Below are 11,135 nucleotides of genomic sequence, written 5' to 3'. Positions count from 1 at the left end.
GCCAGCTCCAATGAATTCACTTATCTGAAATAAATCTATATCGTTCTCCTTTGTATCACGTTCTCCTCCCTCTATTGTACTTCCTCCACCAGATTAAAGGCTGTAAGCTATGTTGGGCCATGTTTGGCTGCAGGTGCTGATGGGAGTCGGGAGTCCGTCAGCGTCTGTAAGAACACAGGCTGCCTGCCTGGGGTAGCTCAGTTGGTAGAACACGAGACTCTTAAATCTCTGGGTTGTGGGTTCGAATCCTGTGTTGCATTGCAGGGGGTTGGGCTAGATGACCGCCAGGGTCCCTTACAGCTCTATGAATCAATGAATCCCCATCGCTGCCCTGTAATATACCCGTGACTGGGAGGGTGGCATCTCTGTGGCTTGGGGCTTCTGCTGGGCTGGCTACCACTTCCGCATGGTTCTGGCAGGTCCCCTGCAAAGGTTTGTCAGGAATGAGCCATCAAGGCATTCCAGGAACACCCAAGACTCTTGCCTGCTGTCAATGAGTTACTGATTAGAAGCTCTGCTCCCCATCTCTGATCTGAACCGATGTTCTCTGCTGGTGGCATTCGCTGGTTACACTATAACCAAACAGCATCTCCCGTAAAACACTCCAAGGTCTCCTTTTTGGGAAAGCAAAACAGCGGTTCCCCTGGTCCACACTTTCAGCCTCACCAATTTTTTAATGGATAAGAAATACATTGGTGGGGACGGACGACAGCAACTCCTAGCAGCTTCTCTGAGGCTTTTACCCGTTTTCCGAAATAGGACGTCCCTATTTTCATCAGAGAAATGTTATCACAGAAAGGGACGCGGGTGGCGCTGTGAGTCCTAGGCACAGAGCCTAGGACTTGCCGATCAGAAGGTTGGTGGTTTGAATCCCTGTGATGGGGTGAGCTCCCGTTGCTCAGTCCCTGCTCCTGCCAACCTAGCAGTTCAAAAGCACCTCAAGTGCAAGTAGATAAATAGGTACCACTCCGGCGGGAAGGTAAATGGCGTTTCCATGCGCTGCTCTGGCTTGCCAGAAGCGGCTTAGTCATGCTGGCCACACGACCCAGAAGCTGTACATCAGCTCCCTCGGCCAGTAAAGCGAGATGAGTGCCACAACTCCAGAGTCGTCTGCGGCTGGACCTAACGGCCAGGGGTCCCTTTACCTTATTTTCATCAGATGAATGTTGGAGGGGACATCTCTTATCACAGAAAGGATGGAGGGCGTGTGAGCTGACTCATAGCCACCACACACACCCCAGGAGAAAGGCAAAGGGGAGTAGAAGGGAAATGGGACGCTAGCGGGTCGCCCTCTCCTCAAAAGTAGACTTCCGAGAACCACTCCTTACAACAACCCTGTGAGGTAGGTTTGTCTGAAACACAAATGATGAATTTGATAATGCCTAGGGACCTGGGTAATTTATTTGAGCCATGTGCAACCACAACCACGCAGATGCTCCAATGTGCTGTTCTCTTCCTCTAGCTGCAAACTGCCTTTATCAAGTTGGTCCCTTCCCTTTCCCGCCCCAACCTGGCCACAGTGATCCATGCAACGGTCACCTCCAGGCTTGACTACTGTAATTCGCTCTACTCGGGGCTGCCCTTGAAGCTGTCCCAGAAACTCCAGCGGGTGCAGAATGCTGCAGCGAGGCTCCTCACAGGGTCTCTGCCATGGGAGCATATTCACCCAGTGCTTTTCCAGCTGCACTGGCTCCCGGCGGAGTACAGGGTCAGGTTCAAGGTGCTGGTTTTGACCTTTAAAGCCCTTCACGGCCTAGGACCCTCGTACCTACGGGACTGCCTCTCCCAGTATGCCCCACAGAGGACCTTAAGGTCCATAAACACCCTAGAGGTCCCTAAGGAAGTCAGATTAGCCTCAACCAGAGCCAGGGCCTTTTCAACGCTGGCTCCGGCCTGGTGGAATGCTCTGTCTCATGAGACCAGGGCCCTGCAGGATCTGATTTCTTTCCGCAGGGCCTGCAAGACAGAGTTGTTCCACCTGGCCTTTGGCTTGGAGTCAGTTTGATTCCCTCCCCCTCTTTCTTTTTTCCTTTCTCCTCCTGTGAAGAGGCTGCATTTTAATGTTTTAATGTTGTATTTTAATCTTGCTTTTAAGTTGTATTTCAATCAACTTGATTTTTTTATTGGTTGTTAGCCACCCTGAGCCCAGTCTTGGCTGGGGAGGGCGGGGTATAAATAAAATTTACTATTATTATTATTATTAGACACCCCAGAGGTTCAAATTGTTCCACACAAAAAGCTATTGAATATAGAAGTGCCCCACCACCACCACCACAGACACCGTACAATTTGCTTGAACGTTTGTGAACATAACAAAGCTGGACAAATGTGAGAGATGCAAGCAGGAGAACTCTTTTTATTTAGAGAGTACCATAGGAAGTTATACAAACACCGTTCCCTGCCCCAAGGAGCTTACAAAGACATTCTCAAAGGCATTCACAAATCCTCAACCCACAACAGCAAACAGCAAGGACACACAGGAGGGGGGAAATTCAAGCAAGACAGCTAGTTATTTATAGAGATGAAGCTTGAAAGGAAAAAAGTAAATACTGGGAACATCTTGCAAAGGGAGGCGTAATATTTTGCAGCATTCAAATTCACCTACATGGGTACAGACACCGCTTGCAAAGCAAGGCGTCGCTTACTCTGAAACTTGCGGGGTGAAAAGCGAGAGGGAGGCGTCGACAGGCAGAGGGCAGCCCCCCCCCCCAAGATCTGCATTTCTGAAATGATAAATCACAACACCAGCCATGGGCCCAGCGAACCTTGAACAAGCTCAGTAGGTACAGAAAGGGAAAGGACTGGGAGGAGGAGGTGTCGGAAGATGGAAAGGGAACAGGGCTTCGTGAGCGGTGAGATTCTGTGCTAGAGAGAAGTACAGAACCAGAAGTGGAAGCAGGCCAAGAGGCAGAGATGAGTCCCACTGGTGAAGAGTCCTACGTGTCTCTCCCTCCTGCTGCAACACACTCCCCTTCCATCCTGGTCTCCCAGTACTAGAAGAGGCATGCAGAGAGCAGAGGAGAGGTTGGCTACACGCAGGCGCAGTCTCCGATTGCTTCAAGAGGACTTGGATGGCTGTGGGGTGGAGGGGACTTTCAACCTTGGCAACTGATCCGTATGTGACCCAGGCCTATCGGGGATGTGCTGCTGTGCCCATTAGGCCTGACACTCCACTCAGTCTGTGCAGATTGTGTTCTTGCTAATAAGAAGTTAACTCCTACTTGCATAGTGCGATTTGCTGCTTTCTCGCTCCTTGCAGGCTCTGGGGTTGAATGTGGCCCTCCAGCCCTCTTCATCTGGCCCTGGGGACTCTCCTCAGGCCACCCCCCCTCCCCAGCCGCACCCAGCCCAATCCCTGCTTTGCTTCTCCCATTAATGTCTCTGCCTGATTTTCAGATGCGTCCTCCAACTGTGGTGAATTCTTGCTTGCCTGAGAGATGGATGTTTTGTTTGTGTGGAGAAGAAATTCTGGAATATAAGAGGTCAAAATCATATAGGTTATCTTGCCCCGCACCCCATTTTGCTTCCGGCTCCACCTATTCCTGGAATGTGGATCCTGTAAGGTTGCTCAGAAGGATTTGTGGCTATTGGGGTGAAAAAGGTGACCCCACAACCTGGAGTTCCTCAGGAGGAGGGACTGAATTACCTAGCGGAAGCTGCAACACTTCCTTCTGGGTGGTACTTAACTCCTGTAAAATTGGCAAAGATATCTCATAATAGTGATAATTTATGTTGGAAGTGTAAAGAAAAAGAAGGTACTTTTTATCATATGTGGTGGACCTGCCCCAAGGTGAAAGACTTCTGGGAGAAGATTTATAATGAATTGAAAAAAATGTTGAAATATACATTTATTAAGAAACCAGAGGCCTTTCTTCTTGGAATAACAGGTCTGGAATTGCCCAAGAAAGATGTTAGACTGTTTTTGTATGCCACAACCACAGCTAGAATTTTGTTAGCTAAGAAGTAGAAAACACAAGAAGTCCCAACAGTGGAGGAATGGCAGATGAAGATGATGGACTTTTCGGAGCTAGCCGACCTGACTGGAAGAGTCTGCGACCAGAAGGAGGAGGAGTACCAGGAGGAATGGATGAAATTCAAAGACTATTTAGTTAAATATGTTAAGATAACTTAATTGGAAAAAATTGCAAATACCAGATAGGCTTAGGATTTAAATATGTAATGTTAGAGAATAGCATGTTTAAAGTTAAAATGAAAAGAAAGAAAGAAAGATGTTAAGTGACTAAGTTAATTTTATGAGAAAATTGATTTTGGAAAACTGTTACAATGATATACACCGAAATTCAGCCAGGGGGATTTGAGGAAGTCACTTAATAATGTTACTAAGATTGGATTAAGTACAATTAAGATGTATGTTTGTTAAATTTTTTTGGAAAATCAATAAAAAAACACTTCCTGCGGGGGGGGAGGGGAGATGCGCTGCAACATTTTGTTGCAGGTAACACTTGTTCCACATGCATTTGGACAAGGAATGAAATAGTAGTTGAAAGCAAAGGGCAGAGAAAAATACATATGGGAAGATTGGCTCCGGTGGGTTGCTTGCTTGCTTGTTTGTTTGTTTATTATTTCCATTTACTGCATATCCCACCTTTTTCTCCAAGGAGCTCAAGGTGGTGTATATGGTTCTCCCTGGATTCGAACCCTGGTCTCTCAGGTCCTAGTCTAACACTCCAAGCACCACACTGCACTGGCTACCACGGGGCTGCCATGAACGGCACCCTTCCTGGTGCTGCTGGGTTTGGAAAACAGATGCAGGTTTGCCAGGGAGAAAGAACCACATCAGTCCTTAAGAGTGGCTGGATCTTGCAAGGAGTCCTCCTGGCACAGGTGAAGTAAAGGTAAAGGAACCCCTGACCATAAGGTCCAGTCGTGGCCGTCTCTGGAGTTGCGGCGCTCATCTCGCTTTACTGGCTGAGGGAGCTGGCATACAGCTTCTGGGTCATGTGGCCAGCAGGACTAAGCCGCTTCTGGCGAACCAGAGCAATGCACGGAAACGCCGTTTACCTTCCCGCCGGAGTGGTACCTGTTTATCTACTTGCACTTTGATGTGCTTTCGAACTGCTAGGTTGGCAGGAGCAGGGACCGAGCAACGGGAGCGCACTCTGTTGCGGGGATTCGAACCACCAACCTTCTGATCGGCAAGTCCTAGGCTCTGTGGTTTAACCTGCAGCGTGAAACCAGCGTGCAATAGAGCAGACAGGTAAACTGAGCCAGGGCAATGGGAGAAAACAAACAGGCTGGGGTTGGAAAATCTCAGATTTGCCCCCTGCCTTAGGCACCTCTTTGTGGCTGCCAGGACGGCTCCCTCAGGTCGTGCGCCTAGCTGGCCTTTTGCTTGGCTGAAATATGTCTTTAAACGGCATTGATGGCTCTGACGTGCCTGAATGGAAAGATGCATGTGCAGAAATGCCTACATTTTTATCTTACTTTTCCTTGAAAGGCCCCCCCCCCCAGTTATTATCGTCTCTCTAACCACTACACCACGCTTCCTACTGTGTTGACTCCAGCAGCCTGGTCTCACAGGGACCGACCAGACGCTTATGAGTAGCCCACAAGCAAGACCTGAGCTCAGCAACACTCTCCCCGCTTGTGATTCCCAGCACCTGGAATTCAGAGGCACCGTGGATTTCATGAGGGCTAGGAACTTGCCTGATTTATGGGTTAGGAAGGAAAAGAGAAAGCCGCCATTCTTCCGAAGGCCGATTCCACGGCGCAACTCTCTCGTAAAGCTCACAAGGAGGTTCCCACACAAAAGTTGCTCAGACAGGAGCTGGTACATATTAAGCTGAACTTCCAAGCCTGAAATTTATTACATCTTCTAAAAGAAATGACAACAAATCAATCAACACTGGTGGTTTTTCAACGGGGTCCCTTCAGAGAAATGTGGCGATGGAGGACTGATATCCGTTCTCCGGTTGGAGATCTGTTGTAGAAGGATCTGTTCACAGCTCATGCTTGGAACCCCCTGATTTCAGAAGGGATCTGAAAGACTAGGACTCCTTTCTCAGTGAAAAGGTAATAATACTGTTTCTTGAACAAGGCCTGGGTGACCCCCAAAGGCTTTAAACAATTAAGCGATGACCCCCACCCACCCACCCACTCCCGGTCACCCAGAGCCAATTCAGTCCATCTGGAATATCTCACTAAAGAGATCCTCTCTCAGGATCCTCTCTCCTTCAGCTGACGTAGCCCAGCGGCAGAACATCTTCTCAGCATGCAGAAGGTCTCAAGTTCAGTGTCCAATAGCATCTCGTTTATTCCTGCACTGCAGGGGGTTGGACTAGAGGACCTTTTGGGGTTCCCATCCAGTTCTGCAATTCTATGATTTCCAGGTACGGCTCCAGCCAAAAACCCTGGGGATCTGCTGCCAGTCCAGATAGACACGACTGCGCCAGGTGGACTGGCAGAGTGACTTGGGAGAAGGTGGCTTCGATGTCCCTGACTTTACGCCAGTCGCATTTCTCCTGTTCTTCCGCCACTCAATTCTGGGTGCATGGCGGTACGAAGGACCATTGGCGCCGGCCACGGGCAGCAGATATCTCCCAAACCAGCAGGAGCGAATCCTCACAGCCCTAAGGCAAGGAAGAGAGGAGAGCATCCCAGTGGTCCATTGTTCACACAGTGACATTCTCCCAAGGCCTTCCAATAGGGTTGGCATGGCAACCAGAGTTAGGCCTCTGAAGCCGCGCTAGGCCGAGCTCTCCCTCTGGCGCCCGGTGCCGCACAGACGGGGCGTCGCCAACCCTCCCTTGGCACAGGATCATGGACGCTTCCTCACGAGTCGTGCTTCCACTTGGAGCTGACTTTATCCAGCAAGTGGCGGGTGCTCTCGCGAAACTTGCGCTGGGTGAAGTAGAAGAGGATGGGGTCGAGGACGCTGTTCATGCTGGCGAATGGCCGGGTGCATTTGTAGACGATGGCGAAGGCTTGCCGGGTGAGGCAGGGCACTTCGGGGATGGAGCGGATGATCAGGTAGAGCGTCTTGGTGAGGTGGAAGGGAAAGAAGCTGATGGCGAAGACGAGGACCACGATGACGATCATCCTTATGGCCTTATCCTTCTTCTTGCGGACGGCCAGACCGATCATCTCATCCTTCTGGCACAAGATCTTAGTCATGCAGCAGTAGCAGCCCAAGATCGAGACAAAGGGGATCAGGAAGCCCGTGACCGTCAAGGTGATCCCGTAAGGGAAGTAGCTGGCAGAGCGGTCCGGCGGGCTCAGGTCGTAGCAGACAGTCCGGTTCCTCTGGATCCCGGTGGCGGCAAAGACGAAGGTGGGCAGGCACTGGGCGACCACCAGGAACCACACGACCCCACAGACCATCCAGGTGAAACCTTTGCCCCTCTTCTTGTGCCAGGTGGAGAGCGGGTGGCAGATGCCCAGGTAGCGCTGGATGCTGATGCAGGTGAGGAAGAGGATGCTGCCGTGCAGGTTGGTGTAGAACTGGAAGCGCACGAACCGGCAGGTGAAGTCCCCGAAAGGCCAGTAGTCTTTCTGGGAGTAGTTGTAGATGAGGAGAGGCAGGGAGCAGACGTAGAGGAGGTCAGCCACCGCCAGGTTCAGCATGTAGATGGTGGTCCGCGTCAGAGACTTGCGCGACAGCCAGATCTGGGCGATGACGATGAAGTTCAAGGGCAGCCCCAGGACGAAGACCACCGAGTAGACCACGGGCAGCAGAATCTGCTTGAACTCCTCATGGTAGGTGCACGAGTCCTTCCCGCTGGCGGAGGAGGTCAGATTATCCATGCCGTAAGGTCCTGGGCTTGGTTCGAGCCCTGGGTTGTCCTCGAGGCAGCTAGGATCTATGGACAAGGCAGAGAGAGGGTCAGCTGTTTGAGCCCCGTGCTGGGCAAAAGATTCCTTAATAAAAATATTGATAAGTTCACGAATATTACTGGCCCAGAGATGGAAAGAAGACAAAGTCCCTAGCAGAGAGGAATATGGCAAATCAAGCTGTTGGACTATGCCGAAATGGCCGGAAAGCTCAAGGACCAAGAAGACCAAAACTTTAATCAAGAATGGGGAAAAAAATTACAATTTACTTGAGAGACAATTGCAGGCAGGTGAAAACATTAGCAGGATTGCAATAACACTTGTAATGTAGAAATTACTACTATGGACAAATTGGAGAGACATAAAACTTGGATGATGAAATAATATACAGTGGAAAAGGTTGATAACAGGACCCATGAAGGGGAAGGTGGGAAGTCTTAGAGATACGGAGAAATCTCTAAATATGGATATGTATTTGGTAATGTACACTTGTAAAATAAAAATCATTTCATTCATATAGATAGATAGATATTAAAAAACACACAAATTAATACATTTCCCAATTAACAGTCAATTTACATTATCCCAAAAAAAGTTTTTGATTGAGTCTCCACTGAAATGAGGCAGCATTTTAATATTTTAATGTTGTATTTTAATCTTGTATTTTAAGCTGTATTTCAATCAATTGTTTTTATATTTGGTGTTAGCTGCCCTGAGCCCGGTCTTGGCTGGGGAGGGCGGGGTATAAATATCATCATCATCATCATCATCATATTGAGCCTCACATTGGGTGCAAACTCAGGCCTCCAGGTGTTTTGGGACTACAACTCCCATCATCCCCGACCACTGGTCCTGTTAGCTAGGGATGATGGGAGTTGTAGTCCCAAAACATCTGGAGGGCCGAGCCTACCTATGCCTGCACTAGTTGATCCTCATAGTCCCTTCCAACTCTACAATTCTAGGATTCTTGGATTCTAATACATGTTTATTTCAGTGGAGGCTGGTCCCCGTAAAAATAAAAGCCAGTCAGACCTGCTGCAATTGGGAAACGCATCTCCTGGTTTAACTTTTGCTTGCCAGCAGATGGCAGCCGTGTGACGCACAGGGAGATAAAGTCCGGGCGATGAACCGGCAAGGGGGGGCGCGCGCTAGAGATCAAATTTGTGCTGCACCTGCATCTGAGCTGCTCCTGCTACAGAGTGATGCATTCACAACCCCATCAATTTATTTATATCCCGCCTTTTCCCCAGGCCGGGACTTGAAGAGGCTTGCAACACAGATCAAATGCAAAAAGCTAAATCCATATGCAATGTATTTGTTAAAAAGTAATTAAATGCCAGAATACGTTGACTGAATTGACTGAAGCAGCATTCAAAAGCCTGCACATTCTTACAATTACAGGTCATGCAAAAAGGATGTCATTTAGTAATATTAAAATACAAACCCAAAAGACACTGCAAGTACGCCTAAGTACACGTAACTGCAGGGTGTGTGTGTGTGTGTGTGTGTGTGTGTGTGTGTGTGCATGTTCTTCTAGTTTACTCACTACCTCTGTCTCCTTCCCATGTCTGCCGCCTCCTCTTGTGTCAAATTTACTTCATTTCATCATTACATTTCTATCCCGCCCTTCGTCCCAAAGGAGCTTGCAGTTTCAGATTGGAAGCTCATTGGGGCAGGGACCTATGCCCTGTTGTTGGCACAGCACCTTTCCTACCGCTGGCATGTAGATCTCAGAAGGGAGTGCTTTTTTGAGCTCTGAACTCAGTGCAAATCCTGGCGCTGGCCCACATGCCATACTGACGCATCTAAAACTCAAATCGTTTCCTAGGCTGAAACCTTTAGTGTTCCCTGCGGACCCTCTAGAAAAAAACTACAGCTGGCTGGCCAGAGGTCCACTTAATCAACACAAAAATTCCCCAACATCACCACCAACATTATTTACTGGGGTTCTTACCCTAGCCCTTGACCATAAAGTCCCAGGGCGCTTCTTCTGTCTCTTTATGGCGACACTGGTGCTACCCTGAAGGAAAGGTAAAAAGGTAAAGGTACCCCTGCCCGTACGGGCCAGTCTTGACAGACGCTAGGGTTGTGCGCTCATCTCACTTAAGAGGCTGGGTGCCAGCGCTCTCCGCAGACACTTCCGGGTCACGTGGCCAGCGTGACATCGCTGCTCTGGCGAGCCTGCACCAGCGCAGCACACGGAACGCCGTTTACCTTCCCGCTATAAAGCGGTACCTATTTATCTACTTGCACTTTAAGGGTGCTTTCGAACTGCTAGGTGGGCAGGAGCTGGGACCGAAAGACGGGAGCTCACCCCGTTGCAGAGATTCGAACCGCTGACCATACGATCGGCAAGTCCTAGACACTGTGGTTTTACCCACAGCGCCACCCACGTCCCCCTGAAGGAACAGAACTCCAAAAGAAAAGCGATCCGTACCACATTCGGCAAACGACGGAGCCCAGCAGCATGCAAGGCACATGGGTTTGCATGCCGAGTCCCCCCACCCCCCGTGGAAATTATGATGCATGACACAATTATTAAGGTTAATGGGCTAAAAAAGGCCACAACTTTATTGGTTACAGGTGATGAGTGGTATTGGCTTAGGCATTGGTCCTAACCGACTAAATCCGACTCCAGCCCGTCCGCTTGAAGTCCGGGAAGGGTTAACCACCAATAGGGGGAGTCCTGCTCATGCACATCAACTAGGAACTCCCCCGGGGTCACGGCTCAGGGTGTGCCTTAGGCCCTCACCTCCCTAGGCTTGGACAGGGCCACGCCTCCTGGAATTCTTTATCGGACTACCCTTCAATATGTAGGGCGGGTGATGGCGCTACCTTTCCTTTTCCATCGACAGAGCAATACCAATGCCTAACCGCCAATACCCAGAAAGTTGTGGCGATTTGCTACGAGTACTGGAGTACTGTGTACTGGAGTACTGTGTCCAGTTCTGGGCACCACAGTTCAAGAAGGACACTGACAAACTGGAACGTGTCCAGAGGAGGGCAACCAAAATGGTCAAAGGCCTGGAAACGATGCCTTATGAGGAACGGCTAAGGGAGCTAGGCATGTTTAGCCTGGAGAAGAGGAGGTTAAGGGGTGATATGATAGCCATGTTCAAATATATAAAAGGATGTCACATAGAGGAGGGAGAAAGGTTGTTTTCTGCTGCTCCAGAGAAGCGGACACGGAGCAATGGATCCAAACTACAAGAAAGAAGATTCCACCTAAACATTAGGAAGAACTTCCTGACAGTGAGAGCTGTTTGACAGTGGAATTTGCTGCCAAGGAGTGTGGTGGAGTCTCCTTCTTTGGAGGTCTTTAAGCAGAGGCTTGACAACCATAT

At 49.4% G+C, this 11,135-nt stretch overlaps 1 protein-coding gene across 4 annotated transcripts in view; it reads right to left on the bottom strand.

The window, feature by feature from the left end:
- Positions 1-11,135, bottom strand: part of P2RY6 (pyrimidinergic receptor P2Y6) — a 125,761-nt gene that overhangs the window by 70,619 nt on the left and 44,007 nt on the right. For 2 of the 4 annotated variants that reach the window (XM_083737041.1, XM_083737039.1), the window contains exon 2: positions 5,805-7,820. In XM_083737041.1, the coding sequence (XP_083593167.1) occupies positions 6,793-7,764 (972 nt within the window). In that variant the 5' untranslated portion in view covers positions 7,765-7,820 and the 3' untranslated portion in view covers positions 5,805-6,792. Of the gene's footprint in view, positions 1-5,804; positions 7,821-11,135 lie in introns of those variants that run through there. The other 2 variants (XM_083737038.1, XM_083737040.1) reach the window with 2 other exon arrangements.

This window comes from Podarcis gaigeae, assembly GCF_964106915.1.
Source record: "Podarcis gaigeae genome assembly, chromosome: 4".
In the NCBI taxonomy this organism is placed as follows: Eukaryota; Metazoa; Chordata; class Lepidosauria; order Squamata; family Lacertidae; genus Podarcis; species Podarcis gaigeae.
The sequence above is the reverse complement of the archived record's forward strand: the minus strand, read 5'-3'. Positions and strand labels throughout refer to the sequence as shown.